Source organism: Pinus tabuliformis, chromosome 6 (assembly GCF_031772625.1).
Source record: "Pinus tabuliformis cultivar Carrire ecotype Pingquan chromosome 6, CPIR1, whole genome shotgun sequence".
NCBI lineage: Eukaryota > Viridiplantae > Streptophyta > Pinopsida > Pinales > Pinaceae > Pinus > Pinus tabuliformis.
In genome coordinates, this window is record NC_142292.1 from 942609343 (window position 1) to 942634402 (window position 25060).

Here is a 25060-nt window from a genome sequence, read left to right on the forward strand (position 1 = left end):
CAATAGGACTTTTTTTCATCTTGGTGGAACTAAGACATTCGTGAGTTGTTCCTTCATGAATTTCCCTTCTAGCTAAGAAGCCAAATTGTTCTTGAGATATTCACTAAAATAATAGTTTTCACCCTTACAACCAACACCTTAGCTATATTCTTATTAACAAAATTACATACGACATGGTTTTGAATTCATAAAAAACTTTGGATTATCCTTCTTGGGTGTCAAATCATAGAGGTGGAGTTAAAAACTCCTCAGACCTTCCCATTCCTCTGCACTTCTTCTAAAAATTACATTGAATCATCCACCAAGAAGTCAAAGAAAACAATAAATGTTTCCATAGTCCACCAATTAAGATCCAAACTTCTATCCTTGTAGACAAAATCCAAAACAATAGATAATTCCTCCTTCAATATCTCTCGCAACATCATTTCATTGCCTTCCTTTAATATAGATGCAAGAGAAGTAAGTGGTCAAGTGGTCAACTTAAGCATTTCAATAATATCAACCCTTTTAGGGTCCTTGACGATATTTTGAAAATTATTAAACTCCAACTACTACAATGTTAGATCCCTATAATACTAGTGATTCCCCCATTACTATTGTCATTGTATCCCTTATTGTTATTATTGTGCCCCTATTGTCCCCGTATTGTTATTAGTGTGCCCCATAGAAACCCATTATTGTTATTATTGTGCCCTTATGTTATTATTGTTATGTCGGCTTGATTATATTGTGACCCCTTAGACTCCTATATATAGAAGGGAGGTTTAGTCATTTGTATCATCCAAGAATTGTTCATTTGTGTAATGTAAAGGAGGTTTCCCCCTCGAAGAGGCTGAATTCTAAAGCGTTGATCTATCTTTTCTATCTTTTTGTGAGTTGGTTTCCTAACATTTGGTATCAAAGCTTTGGATTCTAGGGTTTCGTTGCTCCAAACAGGTCATCGTGGCATTTCGTTATAGCGACATTTCAGAAGCTAAAAAAATAAACCATTTGAGCTGAAATCGTTCTGAACTTTGGGTCCAAATTTCAGATCTTGTCTCGCTTAATTTTTGGAGATATGATATGCGGAAGTTAGGGTTTTTGTAGACTCCCGAATTACATTCCAAACAGGTGACGTGGGGAAAATCGTCATAACTTTTGTTCTGAGAATAAAATTTAAATTTCGTAAGAAGTTTCAGAAAGAGGACGACCTGTTGTTTTTTGTATATCAGTTTAAGGTAATAAGGTTGAAATAATGACACATGGCACCTCGTACAAGTTCACTATTGAACTAGTCTATAATTAGGCCACCGTGGTAGATTTGACATAACTCTTCCTCGGAGAATCCAATTTTGATTAGATTTGTGGGGTTAGAAAGCGGACTCAAAGGGCTACTGCAGGACGCGATTTCAGATATTCGAGATTTGCAGTTACAAAGATACAATAGATTCAATATCGAGCTCTTACAAAGTGAAAAAAAAAAAAGGTTGTGTAGTTTTTTTTTTAAATTTTGCATAAGATTGGTTTAAAAAATTAGTTTGAAGGAATTCAAAGGGATTAGTGAAGAATTATTAGCATTCCTTGATGCCCCGAAGAAAGAAAATGGAAACACCTAGTAAGCAACCTGAAATCTCTAGCATGACTTGTGAAGAAGAGGAAGAAATGCAACATGATATATCAAAATTACAAGACCAAGTACAACAAATTTCACTCTCACAAAAGGTAACTGAAGCCAAGATGAATGACATGGAAGCTAATATGAATGGCATGCAAGTTAAGATGGATGGCGTGGAAGCTAAGATGGATGGCATGGAAGCTAATATGAATGGCATGCAAGTTAAGATGGATGGCGTGGAAGCTAAGATGAATGGCATGGACGCTAAATGAATGGCATGGACACTAAATGAATGGCATGGCATGGATGCTAAATGAATGGCATGGACGCTAAGATGGAAGAATTGAAGATAAATTTGAATAAGTTGCTACAGGAAATGGTTACTAATGGTGAAAAGGTAGTAAAGGAAACTCATGATGAGAACAAAAGAAATGTTAATCATGATTTCATAGACTCTAATGTTGGATTGAAGACCCACCATGTTCCAAAAATCGATATGAGGAAGTTTGATGGCAAGGATTGTGGAACATGGATACTACAGATGGAGAAATTTTTCGATCTACATAATGTTCAAAACACATAAAAGGTATGCATTGCAACTTTATATTTGGAACCAAATCAGTTTGTATGGTATCGATGGCTATGCTCTCGTAAACAAATTGTCACTTGGGCAATTTTTACGGAAGAAATGATAGCACATTATGAGGATACAAAAAGCAACACCTTTTTTAGCCAATTGATAAATCTCAAACAAAAGGGTTCAATGATGGAGCACATTGAGGACTCCAAAAATTGAACATAAGGGTAAAAGATATTCCAGAGGAGCATAGGATTGATGTGTTCATATGGAATTTAAAGGATAATATCCAACATGAGGTTCGCCTTTGGGAACCTGATTCATTGGAGAAGGCATTTAGGTTAGCAAGAAAAATGGAAAGCAAAATTATGGCAAATAGGAAGCCTACCGCTCACAACTATAAAGATGGAAGTGTTGTTGCCCCTAGCCTTCCACAACATACAAGGTTGACACCACAACAATTGGAAGAAAAAAGAGCAAAAGGGCTTTGTTACAGTTGTGATAGCAAATACACTAAAGGTCATAAGTGTGCTGAAAAGAAATTATTCTACATAGATTGTGAAGAGGAGGGAGAAAAGGAACAAGAAATGTCAAAAGAGGAGGATATACTCCAGGAACAAACCCTAGATAAAGAAGAAATGAATCCGACCATATCTTGTAATGCACTGGCTGGAATTACCACTCCTCAAACTATCAAGATAGAAGGAAATATCAAGAAGAAAAAGGTAATAGTGTTGATTGATTCAAGAAGTACCCATAATTTTATTCATTATAAGATAACCAAGGAATTGAATTGCTTCCTATATACAACACCAGAGTGTCAAGTGATGGTTGCAAGTGGAGGAACCATAAATTGCTTTGGAAAGTGCCATAATATCAAGCTATCCATGGGAGAATATGTATTGAATTGCCCAATGCTTTCCATTCCAATGGGTGGTGCTGATGTTGTACTAGGAGTCTAATGGCTACAATCCTTGGGTACAATAGCTTTTAATTTTCAAGAACTTTTCATGAAATTTTGTGCAGAAGGAAAGGAAGTTGAATTAAGGGGTATTGCAGGGAAACCGAGAAAGATAATTAGCTCTAACGGTATGACAAAGCTTCTAAAGAAGGAACAACGAGGCGTAATTATACAATTATGTTCGCTAGAGGTTCCCACATCGAAATCATCTATTTCTCCATATCTCCAAAAAGTATTGGACAATCATTCCAAGGTATTTGAGACTCCTAAAGGTCTCCCACCTATTCGTGATCATGATCATGCTATTCATTTGATTCCAGGAAGTGTTCCTCCAAACATCAGGCCGTACAGATATCCCTATGCTTAAAAGAGTGAAATTGAACGTATGGTTGTAGAAATGCTAGAGGTTGGTATAATTCAACCTAGTCAAAGTTCTTTCTCTACTCCAGTAATATTGGTGCACAAGAAGGATGGATCATGGTGCATGTGTCCGGATTATAGGGAGCTCAACAAGCTCACTATTAAAGATAAATTTCCCATTCCTGTCATTGATGAATTATTGGATGAATTACATGGATCAATTTACTTCACCAAGTTGGATCTTCATTCAAGATATTATCAAATCAGAATGAAGACTAAAGACATTTCGAAAACAACATTTAGAATTCATGAGGGTCATTATAAATTTTTGGTCATGCCTTTTGGCCTTACCAATGCACCTTCTTCATTTCAAGGTTTGACAAATTCCATTTTCAAACCCTTCCTTAGAAAATTTGTGTTAGTATTTTTTGATGATATACTAATCTACAACAAGTCTTGGAAGGATCATGTTGAACATGTTGACAGGTTGCTCAAACTATTAGAGGAGAAACAATTATATGCAAAAAGCTCCAAATGTTTCTTTGGAGTACAAGAGGTGGAATATCTGGGTCATATTGTATCTCATAAAGGTGTTAAGGTAGACCCTAGCAAAATTAAAGCCATTAAGGAATGGAAAATCCCCACATCCATAAAGCATCTGCGAGGATTTCTCTGGTTGACAGGGTATTATCGCAAGTTTGTTAAGAATTATGGGAGAATAGCAGCACCTGTAACAACATTATTGAAGAAAGATGCATTTTCATGGACTCTAGAAGCAACAAAGGCCTTCAAACATCTTAAAGAGGCAATGTGCCAAGCATCAATCTTAGCTACACCGAACTTCACAAAAACCTTTATTGTGGAATGTGATGCTTCAGGAAATGGAATTGGTGCCGTTTTAATGCAAGATGAAAGACCCATTACTTTCGAAAGTCGTCCAATCAAAGGAAAGTATTTACACAAAGCTATTTATGAGAAGGAAATGTTGGCAATACTACATGCACTTAAGAAATGGCGACCCTACCTAATGGGAAGACACTTCAAGGTAAAAACGAATCATGATAGTCTTAAATACTTTTTAGAACAAAGATTATCCTCTGAAGAGCAACAAAAATGGGTCACAAAGATGTTGGGTTATGACTTTGAAATCATCTACAAAAAAGGGAAGCAAAATGTTGTGGCAGATGCACTCTCAAGAAAGGATGAGGATGTGGAAGCATTGTTGTGTGCCATTTCTATTATCCAACCAGATTGGATAAACGAAGCAAGGGATGAATGGAAGAATGACGAAGAAGTGTGGGCACTCATTCAAAAGTTACAACAAGATCCCAATACATTTGATACATTTAGTTGGAAAAATGATTCGTTATGGTACAAAGATCGCTTATACCTATGTAAGAATTCCCAACTCAAACAAAAGATTCTTATGGAATTGCACACTTCTCCCTTAGGAGGGAACTCAGGATTTTTAAAAACTTACCACAGGGTTAAGAAGGATTTTTTTTGGGATGGCCTTAAATCGGGTATTCAAAAGTTTGTGGTGGAATGTTTGGTTTTCCAACAAAACAAAGTTGAAACAATTAAGACCCTAGGTCTATTACAACCTTTATCCATTCCAAGCCAACATTGGGAGGAGGTTTCAATGAATTTTATCATAGGTTTACCCAAGTCCGAAGGAAAGAGTGTCATCGTGGTGGTAGTTGACAGACTTACCACATATGCACACTTTTGTGCATTATCGCATCCATTTAAAGCCAGTACAGTTTCTACTGCATTTATGGAAACAATTCAAAAACTACATGGAAACCCAAAGATTATTGTAAGCAACAAAGATCCCATTTTCACTGGAAATTTTTGGACAAAATTATTTTCTTGTCTCAGTACTCAGTTAGCTCATAGCTCATCTTATCATCCTCAATCTGATGGGCAAATTGAGATAGTAAACAAATGTTTGGAAGGATATCTTCGTTGGTTTGTATTTGATAAACAGACACAATGGGTGAAATGGTTGCCTCTAGTTGAATTGTGGTATAACACTTCCTTCCATACTACAACAAAAATGACCCCATTTATGGCACTTTATGGATATCGTCCACCATCCATCACATCATATTTAAGAGAAAATTTAAGGTTCAAGCAGTGGAACATCACATCAAGCATCAACAACAAGTTCTCCAACTCTTAAAGGATAACCTCATGTTGGTGCAGAATAGAATGAAACAACAGGCAGATCAACATCGCAGCAAAAGAAGTTTTGATGTAGGTGACTGGGTATTCCTACGGTTACAACCATATAAACAAATGTCCCTCAAGCAAGCTAAGAAGGATAATAAATTATCACCAAAGTATTATGGTCCGTACAAGGTGTTGCAAAAGATTCATACTATGACATACAAATTGGAGCTTCCTACAACTTCCCAAGTGCACCCAGTTTTCCATGTTTCATGTTTAAAGAAGGTTATAGGTGACAAGATCCCAGTTCAAACAATATTGCCAGAACTTGACGAGGAAGGAAAAATCATATTGGAACCGGAAGCAGTCACAGAAACAAGAACTCGACAGCTACGAAATCGATCAATTTTGGAGTATCTCATCAAGTGGAAGAACTTATCCGTTGAAGATTCCACATGGGAGGATGAGAATTTTATACAGAAGCATCCAGAACTACTCAAGCATTGAGGACAATGCTTTTCGGAAGGAGATGGGCATGTTAGGTCCCTATAATACTAGTGATTCCCCCATTACTATTGTCATTGTATCCCTTATTGTTATTATTGTGCCCCTGTTGTCCCCATATTGTTATTAGTGTGCCCCATAGAAACCCACTATTGTTATTGTTGTGCCCTTATGTTATTACTGTTATGTCGGCTTGATTATATTGTGACCCCTTAGACTCCTATACATAGAAGGGAGGTTTAGTCATTTATATCATCCAAGAATTGTTCATTTGTGTAATGTAAAGGAGGTTGCCCCCTCGAAGAGGCTGAATTCTAAGGCGTTGATCTATCTTTTCCATCTTTTTGTGAGTTGGTTTCCTAACATACAATCTCATAAAATTCTTAACTAAAACCCTTGCTTCATTTTTCATTTCCCAAATAGTATTGGTCCTATGGAAAAACTTTGCATTTTCACCTCCCTTTTCAAGCCATACCACCTTGCTTTTGATTCTCCATTGAGATCCCCTCCTGTACAACAACTTCCTCTTTTAATCTTCAATTTCCTCAACTCTCCTCTTCTCATACTCATTCAATAAGCTTTCAAAATTTTCATCATACACTCAACAATTTCCCCTTCCATATGCTTTAAATCTTTGTTTAAATTCTTATGTCTCTTTGCTACCCATGATCCCACAACCTCCTTAATATTTTCTATAGAAATTACAAATTGATAATTGGTAGTCTCCCTAGACCCCGTATTGATTGCCATTCTCTTTTGATCATTTCTAAGAAGTGTTATTCCTTGAGCTAGTTTAGCTTAAATTAGAAGTGGCTTTTAGGGCTGTCTTACTTCTCCAACTAACGCAAGATAGGAACATGATCTAAGTCTCCTTTGGATTGAACTCAACTCTTTATCATTGTTCTCATGATGTTGATATTGTTTTGTTTGGGATTAGGGTCACATTAGGGATTATGTTTTTCATCTTCTAGTTTTCCCTCTTCTTTGTTTTGTCTTATTCTCATGTATCTCCATATTCATTTCCAAGGACATTGAAACAATTTGTAATTGGAGTGGGTATAACTTCTGGCTTACTTTCAACTTTATGTACTTGGGAGTCCTCATCCCTCTCTTATTTTTCTTAGGCTTAGCTTCCTTTTTTGGACACCATGTTAGTGTTTTTCTTTGTCCCCCCTTGCTTGCCTTTATGGTCTAGGCACAAAGATGACTTGTTTGACCATTTATTTACAATTTGTCCCTGTTTGTGGCACCAATTACACTTGACAGAGTTTTGTTTGTAATTAATATTTTGGAGGTGGGTTTAATGGCAAAATTAGTGTTTTATAATTAGCGGGAGCTCTTTTTTGCATATATAACTCCATGGAAGTTATCGCACATGAGCAGATACCCCCTTTGGGGTCAGATCCATTTATGAGCTTCCTTAGGATATTCCTTATTTCCTCTATTAACTTTGAAAAAACAATGTTGCAAAAGATGGTGTGAACATATCACATTTAAGAGTTCTAGATAACATGAGTTTCATCAACCATTATCAAACATTAGCATGAACCTTATCACCAATTTCCTCTTAACCTTAAATAATAGGTGAGTAGTGTATTGGCACTGCTTCCAACTCTATGGTTCTTTATCATATTTTTCTTGTGTTGCTCTTTATTCCATCTTATTAATTTATTTGATGTTTACTTTATCAAATATGGACTAAGCCCATCCATTGCATTATCTATTCATCTCCCTCATTTTTGACCATTGCCAAAGATGGTTTAGGCCCATCCATTGCACTCTTTATTCATGTACCTCATTTTGGACCATCGCCTATTTTTGGTCACCAACATATAAGTTATCTTTTTACTATTTTTTGACATTTAAAAATGATTATTTTAAACAATTTTTTTGGATAGATACCTATTATGAACAAGTGCAAGTGACACCTTTCCCAATATGACAATTTATTACAAAGACTTTCATGATTCACAAAAGCAATCCTTTGACTAGGATGCCACAACCATATGGTGTTAATGAGTTGTAGTCTGGTAATAAACACAACTCATCCATATTGATTCCAAAAAAGAAATAGAGAATCCTTAGTGACATGTATAGGAGTTGGGAAAATATATCTTTAATTTGGAAAAAAGTATTACAATAAAAAAAATTAACAATCATAAGATATTTATTTTGCTAATTTATCAAAAAAAAATTAACAATGGTAAGATATTTATTTTGCGAAAGAATTCCAAAAATAATGACATATTTTAATAATTAACCATCCCTTTTTTTCAACTTACTTAATTATTTAATTAATAAATAAATAAATAAATAAATATATATAATTTGAGGCCAACCCAACAATATTATTACATATATAAATTTAAATTCCAACCAAACAAACCAGAGTTCCAACTCTTAACGCTCCACTTTTGAACAGTTCAACAAACTTGACTAAAGAAATTCACCCTACAATTCGATCCACCCGGACAGGTTTCAAAACATTCTCGACCAGGTACCCCCGCTTTCGTTGTCTCCAGCAAAATATTTTATCAACTATTTTTATAGAAAAATTTCTATTGATTTCACGCGCATTTTATAGGCATCAACTGCATCTCACCTCATTTCATTTCATCTCTTCTCCTCTCATTTCATCGAGAGGGATTCGAATTTATTCTTTTTCAATTTGGTTGGCGCCTCTAAGTTTACTCAGTCGCACGAAATATTTCGTCCACCTGGAGGACTGTTAAAGGCAGACCAAGCTAAGGTTAAGGTGGAGAAAATATTAATCAATTGACTTCACTACCAGAAGAAGCCATGAGGAAGAAGGATCTCAAACAGCTCAAGCTCGCAGTTCCTGCGCAGGAGGCACCCATTACCAATTTCTTGTATGAAATCTCCGTCTCTCTTAGATTTCCATTCCTCATTTAACATTGGATGTAATCGCCGTTTTTGAATAACACCCACTTTAATTTATCAATCTATCTTTTTGCAGAGATAAGTTAGGCTTGAAATAGGTTATTTCATAGATGATCACATTAGATTGCAGGATATATAAATGATCGGTGAAATTACAAACATGAACAATACCCACATGTTACTTTGGTTTATGTTTTCATCTCTCACATTCTATACGGCAGTCAAGCAAGAAGTAAGATTTTTTCCCACAGCTTGTTCTGTAATTTTTTTAATTATACTCGCATTGCAATAAGAGAGAATTTGGAGCAGAACGCGGAAATGATTGGTGAAATCACTGTTATGACCAATACTCGCATATAATTAGTAGTCACATAAGAATTGGGGTTTCTTTCCAAAAGTCGTTTCTTCTTATTTTGCGCTGGGAAACTCAGTGCTCAAAAGTAGCTCCTCGCTTATTAGGCAACCGAGGTTCTTGCCATCACTTTTGAGGTCCACACTTGGTGTGTTCAGTCATCATGGTCTATTTACTTCCAGAAGTTCTAGATATCAACACACTCTTTTTGATTATTTTTGGGAAAACATATCATCGCAATTTTTCAGGACTATCGATGCTTTTTACTTTAATGTCTCATACACTGCAGACAGCTGTTATTTAGGAACAAAAGTTTCTTTAGCAGCCCGGTGTGTTAGTGTTAAATAATAACTTGTATGGCAAGGGCGAATCTGGACAACAACGGTTGGAGAAATGACAATAAACATGACCATACATCCGACATTTTAGCTTATGTCATGCTACTGATAATATGATCTATAGAATTGGACAAATAAGGTATGCAAAATCTAGGGTTTTTTAGTCCAAAACAGATTTTGCCAATCATCATGCTAGTTCCAACAACAGTGCAGCATATGGACAACCATTGTTCAAGGACGTGTCACTACTATCCACATTTTATCACGCTTGATTTTCTTAATATTTACATTAGACAGAGCAGTTTTGTAACAATTGGGCTTTTTCGCTAAAACACGACAGTTTGATTGTAATACTAATTCCTCTAGCAATTGCATATTTTGATTGTTTTATGGCAAAGTAGTGACCATCATGGGTGGATTACTGCAGGGTTAGTATGAATTTCTTTTTTTAATACAGCTTCCCTTAAATTCTACTAATAGGCTATATGTTTAAGCTTCAATACAAAATGGCATACTGTCTAGGCAGTCTCTACAAGCAAGCGCAAATCTCAAATTTGGGGCTAGCTGAATTCAAAATACCACATCATGCTGTCAAAGTCATGAGCATACTCAAAGTAATAGACGGCTAGTTTAGGCCAAAACACCATGAAATCAATCACAAGCAGATCAAAGGGCACAAGTCCGAACAAGAGAGCACTAGTCAACAACCATGTTGGCTATTGGAGGGGAAATGATCATGATCATTTGGGGCCTCGCCCCAACTTGTAGTCAAAGGATCAACATCAATATGTACAATTGGGGCCCAACCATTGATAGGGGGCTTTGGGGACTTGGGTTCCTCTATGATTGCTGGCATTAGTGGGGAACTCTTTGTTTGCTTGTGGAGGGCAACATATTATAGGAAACCTTACTAGATAATGTTAATTTTTCTTAGGGCTATATTGTTCTTTGCTTTAGATAATTGCATTTACTAACTTTTCATCATTTACATATTACATTCACCTCATAAAATCTTAACATCATTAACAATTATGTAGAAAGAACAATAACATCAACATTGCATCGGAAGTTCTTTGCTTTAGATAATTGCATTTACTAATTTTTCATCATTTACATATCACATTCACCCCATAAAATCTTAACATCATTAACAATTATGTAGAAAGAATAATAACATCAACATTGCATTAGAATATAAAGGACAATAGAAGAAAAGCATGAACAAAGGAGACACCAAAATTTTTGGTCAAAGACCAAGGCAAAACCCCACAAGGGGGAAACTTGTCAAATTTTTTCTTCTGTTATGTATTCATCAATTGTTCCATTGAGATACAAAGTAAAATGAGATACAACGGTTACATTAGGCCTCCTAGGGCCAACCCAAGTCAGTTCACATTTACGATTGTGAATTGAACAAAACTAGTTCATAGAGATACTGTCACCAGTGTTTTTAAATTCGGCTGAGCTGACCGAGCCATACCCCTGGCAGGTCCGGCTCAGCGGAAAAACCGGTCTGGTGGCCGGTTTGTTACCAAACTGGCCAAGCCAGTCACCGACTTGGCTGGTTTGGTAACAAACCGGCCGGCTCGACCGAGTCCGTGTTAAACTGGTGGAACTGGCCAATGACACCCAAAGACGCCCAATGATTTGTTTGGAGGGAAAATTGGACCCCAAACATAATTATAATTTGGTTTCAGGTTTTCTTTAAGTTCATCTACCTCTCCCAAGCCTATAAAAGCTACCCAACCCCATCACATTTCCTCATAGCTATCGCATTGCATTTGTGTGAGAATTTGTGAGGAGTTTGTGAAGTCTTGTGGAGTTGGTTTTTGGAGCAACAGTGAGGAGTTTTGGGCAATCATTGGAGCAACAGTGAAGAGCTTCTTGGGCAGCCATTGGAGCAACATTGAGGAATTGGTTTGTTGGAGCAGCATTGAGGAGGCAATTCGTGCCTAGAGGTATTTTTTATTTATTTTTATTTTTTTTTCACTTCAAAACTCTGTTTTTGCTTTTTTTGTGCAAATCTGAAAATTAAAGAGAGTAAATTTTGTAAAAGAAATGAACATTGAAGCATTGTTTTTTTTGTTATTTTCATTTTCAGATTTTTTCTTTTCATTTCCAAGTCCAAATATCAGAAAATGGCTCCTAGAATGAAAGATGTTGCTTGGGCATATGCTGAAATGATTGATAATCAAATGCATTGCAAATTTTGTCATAGAAAAATTAAGGGAGGTGGAGGGGGCATTCATAGGCTGAAACAACACTTGGCTGGTGTTAGAGGCCAAATTACTCCATGTGAAGCACCATTAGAACAAATTGGGGAGATTAGGAAGGAGTTGCTAGATAAATTTGAGAAGTTTGAGGAAGAAAAAGCTAGGCAAAAATAAATAGAGGCTAAAATTGGGAGGAAGAGGAGTATAAAACACATGATGGCTGCCAACCCCAATTTTGATTATGAGGGCTCTTCATCTATCCCTTGCACTGATGCATCCAACCCCTTTCTCTATGTTCCTCCCTCTTTGGAGTCTATTCAAGAAAAGGGTAAGGGTAAAATGAAAAAGAAGGGTGTTAACAAAAGTTATTTCATGCCCTCCTCTCCCTCTGATAGTGCCCATGGTCCTCAAGTTAATAGAGGTCAAATGCGAAGGTCAAATGCAACCCACTTTAGATGACCATTGGAAGAAAGAATTGAGAGAGACTGCCTGTGATTACATAGCTAAATGGTGGTATGATGCTGATATCCCCTTCAATGCTTCTCGTTCAAAATATTATGAACCTATGTTTGTGCCATATTTGCTATTGGAAAGGGTTTCAAAGGCCCTACTATGCATGAGTTAAGGGTATCTCTTTTGCAAAAAGAAGTTTTCTCCATTGATGAATATTTGAAAGATTTCAAAAGCTCATGGGAAAAAACAAGATGTACCATCATGTTATTTGGACAGACTGATCAAAGGAACTGTACCATCATAAACTTTCTTATATTTTGCCCACAGGGAACCATGTTTCTAAAATCAGTTGATGCATCTGATAGGGTGAAAGATGCACACTTGTTGTTTCAACTTTTGGATGAGGTTGTTGAAGAGGTGGGGGTGACTAATGTTGTTCAAATCATCACAGATAATGCCTCTAACTATGTTCTTGCTGGTAAAATGTTAGAGGAAAAACACAAAACCATCTTTTGGAGCCCATGTGCTGCACATTGCATAGACCTCATGCTCAAGGATATTGGCAAAATATGTTGGGTCAAGAACACTGTAGAGCATGCCAAAAGCATAACAAAATATATCTACAATCACTCATGGATTTTGAGCCTGATGAGGAAACACACAAGTGGCAAGGGTATTATTAGGCCCGCCATCACTAGATTTGCAACTCAATTTTTTGACATTGCAATCTATGCTTTCCCAACATAGAAACTTGCAAAGGGTGTATTCCAATGATGAATGGAATGAATGTCAATGGTCTTGCAAACAGAATGGCAAAGATGTGAGAAAGAAAGTTAATGAAGAAATATTTTGGAAAAAGGCAATAGAGATTGTGAAGGTTCTGAGCCACTGGTTAAGGTGTTGTGGTTGGTGGATGGGGAAAGATTGGCTGTGGGCTTCATTTATGGGGCTATGGATCAAGCAAAAGAGAAAATACAGGGAGTATACAAGGATAGAGTGGCTAAGTATGGTCTCATTTGGGAAATCATTGATCAAAGATGGAACAATCAACTCCATCGCCCTATACATGCAGTTGGGTTTTTTCTGAACCCAAGGTATCATTATAAAGCTCTGGAGGTTGAGGCTTTGATTGGGGAGGTTAAAGATGGATTGATTGATTGCATTGACCGCATGGTCCCTAAGGAGAGTGATCAGCTAGAGATACACTGACAGATCACTTGTTTCAGCAGAGCCATAGGTACCTTTGGCAAGAACCTAGCAAGGATTGCAAGGGAAGCATATGAGCTAGGTAAACAAACAATTTCAATTTTCAAATTCTTATTTTGTTAAATTGTTTATAATTTGAAAGTTGGATATAATTTGTTGAGCTAACTCATTACACAACTATGTTTTTTGCAGCACAATGGTGGGAGGCATTTGGTAGCCATTGTCCTCAATTGTAGAAGTTTGCAATCCGTATTTTGAGTCAAACTTGCAGTGCTACTGGGTGTGAGCGCAATTGGTCTGTCTTTGAGAGGATTCACACGAAGAAGAGAAACTGTTTGGAACAAAAATGGTTAAATGATCTAGTCTATGTCCAATACAACCTCTGGCTAAGACACAACCAATTGCTGAACAAAAGACTTGATACAAATCCCATTGTGTTGGAAGATATTGATCCAACATTAGATTGGGTAGTGGAGAGTCATCCATCAAAGTTTGATTCTGACGATGTGCTTGCTGGTGCTACTACTTCTACAGTCGCAGTTGGAGATGGTGATGAGGAGGAGGAGGATCCATGGGTTTCCCTCTCTAACTCTGATTCAGAGCTTGAGCCAGATGATGTTGGCTTCTTTAGCAGTAGCTAGTAGTACTGGTGACTAGTAATGTTTTACAGTTTGCTTTTGTTGTAGAGGCAATTTAGTACTTCCTTGGTTATGTGTTTTTGTTTTGATGTTTATATCATGTATGTATTGGACAGTGCAATGGGTGCCATTTTGATATAATGGATATTCATGAGCCTACTTTGATCATATATTGTCTCCTCTCTATATTCTAATGCTTTGTGTTTGGAAACATGAATGAAAATCTTTAAAATTATGTTTTTTCATAAAAAAATAAATATTTAATGTATTTTTTACAACGATCGAGTCGATACCGAGTCGGAGTTGGAGTCAGAGCCGACCCTCGGCCAGTTTTGAACCCGAATCGGAGTTTTAAAACATTGACTGTCACATTAGTCACACTGCCATCACTGTCATAGGAACTCAACCATCAATGTCATAGGAACATTGCCAAATCATCAAAAAAGGTTGTAGCCATGTCCATCTGTGTTACTGTCAATATAAGAGCACTGCCATAATAACTGTCATCATGTCTTACTGTTCTCGAATCAGGTAATTGCCATGCCATACAATAAGATGACTATCATACATATTGAACACGGCCTTGAAGGTCCCAGTCATATATCAGAATGAAGATCAAAGGTACTAACATATACTGAGGTCACTGATATATGTATATATGTATAAACTGCCATATCAAGTCTGAATATATCTTGCAAACAAGGTCACTATCATTATGAAGGTCTTTACCTTATACATAATGATTATAAACATAAGGGTTACTGTTTGTTAGAACCATTTCTATAATCACTGCTATATTATCCTCACTGTAAGTTATTCTGTCATCAATTACATATATTATAGCCTTAGATATGTTGCCAATTCTAAGGTTCCTGCTATACAATATCCAACATTTATTCTCTGTCATACATAGTGATTATTCGAGCCATACCACAGAGGTCATGTAAAACATATTACCTAGATCAAGTGTGACATCATCATATCTCATCTTGTCTCATAGAAGAAGAATAATGCACCATCAAAGGTAGGGGAGATCAATCCTCCAAACCCTACTAGTCTCCAAGTCAAATCACATAACACATCTCATCCTAGCTTGTCTCTCTTTTGATCATTAGCTGAACAATGATGTCTCAATCTAAAGAAGAAGAATCATCATAAGGGAGCTTCAACTACCACCCTATATCCACAAACAATAGGAGGGGTACCACTTACCATGAAAGGTAAGGATCATGACTATCCTAATGTCTGGTGACAATAGGCAGGATACACTTACCACAGAGGGTAAGGATCACACTCTATCCTATTGTCTATTGATCTGCCCATCGCGACCCTCAAAAGTCAATGGTAGAACACCTACATCCCATAACTTGAGCGGGATACTACTTACCATAAATGGTAAGGATCACGCCTAACTCAAGTAACCAACACCTATTGGCTAGATGAGTGGGAAACAATCCCAACAAGCCCAACTTGAGGGTAGGATGCCAACTGGGGTATACTTTGTCAATACCAAAGAGAGACAATAAGCAGGTACGACTTACCGTGGAAGGTAAAGATCATAGAATATCCTATTGCTCAACAATAGGTAGGATACGACTTACCGTAGAAGGTAAGGATCACAAATTATCCTATTGTCTAGAGTTCCCTCAACCTTAGGAGCTCTCCGGCCCAATTCCTCTCCCTGGGAGCTCAAATAGGGGGGGAGAGCATAGCTCAGTGTCCTTGATAAGACGTGACCCCTCCCTATGATCAGTGCCTTTACTTGGCTTACGACTATTAGTCCTGACCATAGTGCATGACACCTAGAGAATATTGGGTTAACCACAAGCTCACATGCTGCAACACAGATCCAATTGTCTGCCTGTTCATCAATCAAAATGTGGAGTCTCATAGATCCTCTTTGCACCATATCCCAGATATGATATCTAATCTCAATGTGCTCGGTCCTGTCGTGGAACACAAGATTCTATGCATGTCGGATCCCATAATATGTCATAGTATATCATAGTCGTGTCCAACATGTGCTCAAACAACTCTCCAAAGAGCTTTCTCATTCATACTGTGTCATAGCCACCCATGCTAGCAATAAAGCAACAAATTTCTATGCCAGGAAGTCATCCAAGAAACCAGGGCAAACATAGGTAGCATTAAGATGTGCTCTTCCAGACAACAACATTCTCATCATCAGTGTATCCATAAAGTCTCACGTATTCGACAGTGTGTCTTAGTTCATGAAATACTACATTGTCTAGGTATCCCAATACCATCTATGCAACATTTCGATATACATATCTTGGCACTGTACGACTCAAAGAACATATTGCAAATCAAGAATCCATCTAGTTGTCGGCTCATAATGGGAACAATGTTATCAGAATTGGCCCGGAACTAATGGAACCGACTGGTCTGATTGTTTTTGGCCCAAAGTCGGTCCGAACCAGAATAGGCTGGTTTGGTACCAAATTGGCTGGTTTGGGATCAGTTCCATGCGGTCTGTACCTTCCTAGGCTAGCGTAAAAAATATTTCATGTTTATTTTTGTATTTTATGGCAAAGTAGTGATCATCATGGGTGGATTACTGTAGAGTTAGTATGAATTTCTTTTTTTAATACAACATCCCATAAATTCTACTAATAGGCTATATGTTTAAGCTTTAATACAAAATGGCATACTGTCTAGGCAACCTCTACAAACAAGTGCAAATCTCAAATATGGGGCTAGTTGAATTCAAAATACCACATCATTCTGTCAAAGTCATGAGCATACTCAAAAAATGATAGATGGCTAGTTTAGGCCAAAACACCTCGAAATCAATTGCAAGCATATCAAAGGGCACAAGTCCGAACAAGAGAGCATTAGTCAACAACCATGTCGGCTATTGGAGGGGAAATGATCATGATCATTTGGGGTCTTGCCCCAACTTGTAGTCAAAGGATCAACATCAATATGTACCATTGGGGCCTAACCATTGATAGGGGGCTTTGGGGACATGGGTTCCTCTAAGATTGCTAGCATCAGTGGGGAACTCTTTGTTTGCTTGTGGAGGCAACATATTATAGGAAACCTTACTAGATAATGTTAATTTTTCTTAGGGATATATTGTTCTTTGCTTTAGATAATTGCATTTACTAACTTTTCATCATTTACATATCACATTCACCCCATAAAATCTTAACATCATTAGCAATTATGTAGAAAGAACAATAACATCAACATTGTAGCGGAATATAAAGGAACAACAGAAGAAAATCATGCACAAAGGGGACACCGGAATTTTGGTCAGAGACAGGTAAAACCCCACAAGGGAGAAAACTCGTCTAAATTCTTCTATTATATATTCATCAATTATTCAACTGAGATACAAAGTACAATGAGATACAACAATTACATTAGGCATCCTAGGGCCAACCCACGTCAGTTCACATCTACGATTGTGAACTGAATAAAACTAGTTCATAGAGATACTGTCACAATAGTCACATTGCCATCACTGTCATAGGAACTCAATCATCAATGTCATAGGAACATTGCCAAATTATTGGAAAAGGTTGTAGACATGTCCATCTGGGTTACTGTCAATATAAGAGCACTGTCATCATATGTCTCAATGTTCTAGAATCTGGTAACTATCATGCCATACAATAAGATGACTGCCATACATATGGAACACGGTCCTGAAGGTCCCAGTCATATATCCAAATGAAGATCAAAGTTACTAATATATACTAAGGTCATTGATATATGTATATATGTATAAACTGCCATATCAAGTCTGAATATATCTGTCAAACAAGGTCACTATCATTATGAAGGTCGTTGCCTTACCATGATTATAAACATAAGGGTTACTGTTTGTTAGCACCATTTCTATAATCACTGTTATATTATCCTCACTGTAAGTTATTCTGACATCAATTACATATATTATAGCCTTAGATATGCTGCCAGATCTAAGGTTCCTGCTATACCATATCCAACATTTATTCTCTATCATACACAGTGATTATTCAAGCCATACCAGAAAGGTCATGTAAAACATATTACCTAGATCAAGTGTGCCATAGTTAGCATATGCAAATCATGAATGTTCTAAGCAAACCATAGTGAGTATATATGGGTTACCATGAGGATCTATGGACCACCGTGAGACATCCAAATATATGTGCCATCGTAAGAGATACGCTAACCATCATGAGACATATTCGAGCCATAGTAAATATATGTGCCATCGTAAGAGATATGCCGTCAATGTCTTAGCCATCAAGAAAGATATTCGAGCCACCAAAGATATCTGTCATTGTGAGAGCGATGCTACAAAATTGATTCAGTGATGCCATGGTTATAATACGATGCCAAAGCAATTAACAATACCAACGTCCTTTGAGCCATGAATCACCAAACCTAGCAAGCCTGCATGCCATCTTGTAGCACCGCAAATGATAAAGAGAGAAACGAGCCTTACTGAACATAGCGAGCCAATATGTCTTAATGCGAATCACCTTGAAGACATACGAGCCACCTATAATAACATCATGCCATAGGGATGCATAAAAGAATGTGCGAGCTTGACATGAATACGAACCGTGGTCAAAGAATAGCGAGCCTCTAGTTTAATAAAGAGCTTGCCATGAAAGAACATAACCAAGTTGATGAATCATAGAGCCCATAATGAAGGTATATGAACTGCATAAGTAAAACACATCTAGCCTCAGTGTAAATCGAGATCCTTGACTCTACCAAATGATCCATATCCAATGACTATTTATAATTTATTGGGACAGGCTTTTCATATGGGAGACAACTTAAGATATTTTGAATTTTATATTAAATATTTCCCTCCAATAGAAGCTGACGCGATGAGAAATGAAATTCCCTCTATTATATATTACTTCTTGCAATAATATTTCCTTTGCTTAATCAAATGAGGGAAGGAGGGCTAGGGAATTTCTTCCTAGCTGCCAAATTTAACACTCCCTCTCATCTAGGGGAGGAATTTCCATTTGCATCATAAGACTCATCTTGGATGTACATGTCACAATATAAGAAGGCAAGCAGTTTCAACATCATCATATCTCACCTTGTCTCATAGAAGAAGAATAATGCACCATCAAAGGTAGGGGAGATCAATCCTCCAAACCCTACTAGTCTCCAATTCAAATTACATGACTTCCTTCTTAGTTATATCAATAAGATATCCATCTTAACACATCCCATCCCAACTTGTCTCTCCTTTAATCATCAGTTGAACAATAATGTCTCAATCTAAAGAAGAAGAATCATCACAGGGGAGCTCCAGCTACTACCCTATATCCACAAACAATAGGAGGGATACCGCTTACCATGAAAGGTAAGGATCACGCCTATCCTAATGGCTGGTGACAAGGGGTAGGATACACTTAGGTAAGGGTCACACTATCCTATTGTTTGTTGATCTGCCCATTGTGACTCTCAAGAGTTAGTGGTAGAACACCTGCATCCCATAACTTGAGCAGGATACTACTTACCATAAATGGTAAGGATCGCACCTAACTCAAGTAGCCAACACCCATTGGCCAGATTGGTGGGAAACAATCCCAACAATCCCAACTTGTGGGTAGGATGTCAACTAGGTTATCCTCGTTAGTACCAAAGAGAGACAATAAGCAGGATACGACTTACCATGGAAGGAAAGGATCACAGAATATCCTATTGCTTGACAATAGGCAGGATACGACTTACCGTAGAAGGTAATGATCACATACTATCCTATTGTCTAGAGTTCCCTCAATTCAAGGAGCTCTCTGACCCAATTCCTCTCCCTGGGAGCTCAAACAGGGTGGAAGAGCATAACTCAGTGTCCTCGATCAAACGTGACCCCTCCCTCTCATCAGTGCCTTCACTAGGCTTACGACTGTTAGTCCTGACCATAGTGCATGACACCTAGAGAATATTGGGTCAACCACAAGCTCACATGCTGCAACACAAGGATCCAATTGTCTGCCTGTTCATCAATCAAAATTTGATGGAGTCTCATAGTTTCTCTCTGCACGATATCCCAGATATGATATCTGATCTCAATGTGCTCGGACATGTCATGGAACACATGATTCTCTGCATGTCGGATCCCACAATATGTCATAGTATATCATAGTCGTGCCCAACATATGCTCAAATAACTCTCCAAAGACCTTTCTCAATCACACTGTCTCGTAGCCACCTATGCTAGCAATAAAGCAACAAATTTCTATGTTAGGAAATCATCCAGGAAACCAGGGCAAACATAGGTAGCATTTAGATGCGCTCTTCCAGACAACAACATTCTCCTCATCAATGTATCCATAAAGTCTCACGTATTTGGCAATGTCTCATAGTTCATGAAAGACTACATTGTTTATTTATCCCAATACCATCTATGCAACATTCCAATATGCATATCCTGGCAATATATGGCTCAAAGAACATACTGCAAATCAAGAATCCATCTAGCTGTTGGCTCATCATGGGAACAATGTTATCAAAACCGGACCAAAATCGGCTAGTTTGACTATTTTTGGCCCAAAACTAGTCTGAACTGGAATAGGCGGGCTCGGTACCGAACCATCCTATTTTGTCGAACCAACTGGTTAGGGACCAGTTCCATGCGGTTTGTACCTTCCTAGGCTAGTGTAAAAAAACTGCATGTTTTTTTTTTTGTTTTTGTTCTTTTCATTTGGTTGACTTTTTAATTCTCTCCTAGGCTATCCTAATACTCAAGCCTATGGCCCTCAGCCTAATATTCAAGCCTACGACCTTAGTATTGTTATGCAATTCATGGTAATATTAAATTCTTAAAGTAAAAGTGACATTCTCCTTGATCTTTCATTTTCATCCTTTTACTTAAAATTTTAACATTACCATGAAATGGCTTAGGATGTTTGAGAGTGGTTTCAAACTCATTGGATTTCATATCGAGAAAGTAGAATTTTAGATTTCACTCAAAATTTAGCAGACTTAACAATTTTTTCAGGATTTCAGGATTGCTGGGATTGCAAAGTTTCCATTGGATTTTGTCATGTACAAGGGTAAGGAACTAGTATTTAATAAAGAGCACCAATCCCTTTATGTACTTTGATGTTAGTGGCATTGGTTGTCGAACTCCTCTATCATGACTCTACTAAAAATGTACTCATCACACAAACAAAATCTTGACTTCACATGTGTTAAATTTGGCAACTAGGGCCAAACATCACCTTGGACAACTCATATGATGAAGCTGATATTTTTATTGGATTCCTCTTTCCGAGAGGTGTAGGATTGATCTAAAGATCATCTCAGTTTGACATGTACAAATGGAATTATGAATTTATTTTGTTTATGGACAAATTGTCAAGGTTGGACAACAAACTAATGTAGGCTCAGAAGCCCAAAAGACATGTCTCTTCACCCTGAACGTTGCATATAAATAGGAGCATCTACCTCATTTGGATATCATTCATCACTCACATCTCTCTCTCTCCTCATCTGATTGGGTGTACGGATTTCTTGGCAGTCGCTCTCCTCCACACGTGCGAAGGATAAGTTTGAAATTTTTTGTTTTATGCGTTGACCGAATTGCATAAGGGTTGACCAGCATTGACTGGGCAACAATTGAACTCGTTGGCTGCATTTTTGGGCACAGAAATCAAGGCATTCTGAGTTGTTTGACTAGCGTTGACCCTGTGTTAACCAAGTTTAACTGATATTTTCGAGGCTGTTTTGGGTTGATTCAGACTATCCTTGGAGGCTGAGTTGACTGGGTTTGACTGAGTTGATTTGGAGGAAGATTTTTGCTAAGTTGACATGCGTTGACTTTCTGGTTAGGGAATCCTGTTGACTGTAGTTTGATTGGACAGATTTGACTGTAGTTGGGCAAATGAATTTTGTATATTGTACTCTCTCTCTGTGCTGAACTTTTGAAGAATAATAAGAAGACTTGGTCAAAGGGTTTCCCCACATTGGGGTTTTTTCCATGGCATCCGCCAAATATTGTGTCCTTTTGTCTTGGCTTGTCTTTTGCTTTTTATTTATGTTCTATCTGCATTCACTGTCATGTTAATGTGATTGCTAATTTGGAAATTGATATTGGGCTAATAAGGAAAATTGAAGTAAATTGCTCTTAAGCATAGAACATACCATTGTTATCTAAAATTAACATGGTATCAGAGGTGAGGTGAAGGCAAAGCCCAAGTAAGAGTGAAAAGAGCAATCACTGAGATTTGTTGGACAAGGACACGATTCAATGGCCTTCGCATCTTACTTCAATCTTGATGACAAGCTCAATGATAAGTTTGATTATCATGCATGGAAGATGTCCCTTGATTTGACTTTGGAAGAGCAGGATGTTATGGATTATGTGCAGGGAAAGATTACTGAACCTCCTTCAAATGCACTGGCTGCCGTTAAGACAAAGTACAAGAAAGATGAAGTCAAAGCTAAGAAGATTATCAGGGATTCTATTAACAAGCATTTGGTTGCATACATCTTCGATTTGAACACATCTAAGGAGATGTATGACAGGTTGGTTGACATGTTCAAAGTTAGCAATGCAAACCGAGTTCTCTTCCTCAAAAACAAGTTGAAGGACATAAAGAAGGGAAGAAATGAAGATATCCAATCCTACTTCATGAGGATTAACCGAGATAAAAAATGGTCTTCTTTCAATTGGAGAAGTTATTGCTGATAGGGAGTTCACTATCATTGCCCTTGGAGGTCTCCCTCGTGAATGGCATGTGTTCAACACTACTATCCTCAACAATGACATGATTCTACGTTTTGATAAATTGTTGACTAGATGCACTCAAGAAGAGGCAAGGATGATGGAGAGAGACATGCCTTCAAATAGGAATGAACCTACTGCATTCTCCACTCTTGTTAAAAAGAAGAACAATGCAGGTTCAAAGAAGCAATGTCAAGGAAGACCGAGTTTTCAAAGATGGAAGGAAGGGAAGATGATTCATTTGTAATAGGTTTGGCCACTATGCTAGGGAGTGTCCTAATAGAAGGGATACACCTCATGATGATGACAACCACAACCACAACAATTACAGGGGCAACAACAATCAAAGGAATGGCAGATTCAACAACAAAGGAAAAAGGAATGTGCCCACTACTCAACATGGAAATGGTGGACCTCCCAAAAGATCAAGAAACTCTAGGTATGATCAATCTAATGTTGTAGATAACAAGCAAAAAGAATTTTATCTTATATTTTCCCTCTCTACTGCCTTTCCATCGGATACCTTGGGAAATTGGTTGATTGATAGTGGTGCCTCAAGGTACTTCACTGGGTATAAGGAAGCTCTTTCAAATCTGATAGAAAATTATACAAATTTGGAGATCATTCTTGGGGACAATGCCACCTATCCCATGAAGGGAGTTGGGAATGTTACTCTTCAATTGAGTCAAGGTAACACCATTCATCTCCAAGAAGTACTATATGTACTTGATCTAAAGAAGAATCTGGTACCTATCTCGGCGATGGAAGATAAAGGATTCAAGGTGGCATTCATTGATGGAAAGGTACGTGTTTGGAAAAGAAATTTCAAAGAAGCATTTAATCTTGGATTAAGGGTTGATAGCCTATATGAAGTTGGAGGAAGCCCATTGGGAGCTATGTCTTGCGACACATCTCTTCAATTTGAATTATGGCACTGGATGTTTGCTTATCTACATTATAAGGCTCTACCCAATGTGAGGAAAATGGTGACAGGTATGCTCGAATTTAAAGTAGAAAATGAAGGTGTTTGTCAGGGATGTGTCGAAGGAAAACATACAAGGGGACCATTCCCCTCAAGTGATAGCAAAACTACCGACATTTTGCAATTGGTTCATTCTGATCTATCTGGTATGATGCCTGTGACATCCTTGGGTGGATATTTGTATTATGCTATGTTTGTGGATGATTTTTCTCGCAAAACTTGGATATATTTCTTAAAGAAGAAGGACGAAGTATTCTCATGGTTCTGTTCTTTCAAAGCCTTGGTTGAAAATCAAACAAGGAAAGAAGCTCAAAATATTGAGGATCGATAATGGAACCGAATATGAATCAAATGAGTTCAATGACTATTGTAGAGATGCTGACATTAAGAGGGAGACTACTATCGCATATACTCTTGAGCAAAATGGTGTTGCGGAAAGGAAGAACTGTTCTATTATAGAAGCCACTCGTGCCATGCTTCATGATCAAAGCCTTCCGAAGTTCTTATGGGCGGAAGCTGCCAACACTACTATGTACGTTCAAAATAGATGCCGTCATCAAGTGTTGGACTCCAAAACTCTCGAAGAAGTTTTCACCGGTAAGAAGCCTGATGTTTCTCACTTTAGAATTTTTGGTAGTCGCATATATTTTCATGTGTCCGAAGAATAGAGAAGCAAATTGGATGCATTTGGGAAGAAAGGAACATTTGTGGGCTACAATGAGACTTCTAAGGCATATAGAATCTATGTATCTGGTCAAAGAGAAGTGGAGATAAGTCACGATGTCACCTTTGATGAAGATGTTGCCCTTGGGAAGATTAGTAACCTTCCTATTCCAAGGAAGGACAAAGAAGCAGATACAGGAAAACAGGGAGAACCGCAGGATGAGCCGATGCCTGATGTTGAAGGACCAATGGATCCCATTGATCCACCTCCTCATGAGCCTTCTCAAAAAGGAGACCCTCATGGCTTAGGGAAACTCTCGAAGATGCCGAGAGACATATTGCACCAAGGGGGACATTTTGTGAAAGTAAGAAGCTGAATAGGTACCAAGGGTATTTAACTGCCATGAGCACCATTGTTCAAACTAAGCCTTGC

At 37.7% G+C, this 25060-nt stretch overlaps 1 protein-coding gene across 3 annotated transcripts in view; it reads left to right on the forward strand.

The window, feature by feature from the left end:
• Positions 1–8531: 8531 nt before the first annotated feature.
• Positions 8532–25060, forward strand: part of MKK6 (MAP kinase kinase 6) — a 338959-nt gene continuing 322430 nt past the window's right edge. The window contains exons 1-2 of one of the 3 annotated variants that reach the window (XM_089423254.1): positions 8532–8665; positions 8855–9038. In XM_089423254.1, coding sequence (XP_089279380.1) covers positions 8968–9038 — 71 coding nt within the window. In that variant the 5' untranslated portion in view covers positions 8532–8665; positions 8855–8967. The remainder of the gene's footprint in view (positions 8666–8854; positions 9039–25060) is intronic. The other 2 variants (XM_089423262.1, XM_089423257.1) reach the window with 2 other exon arrangements.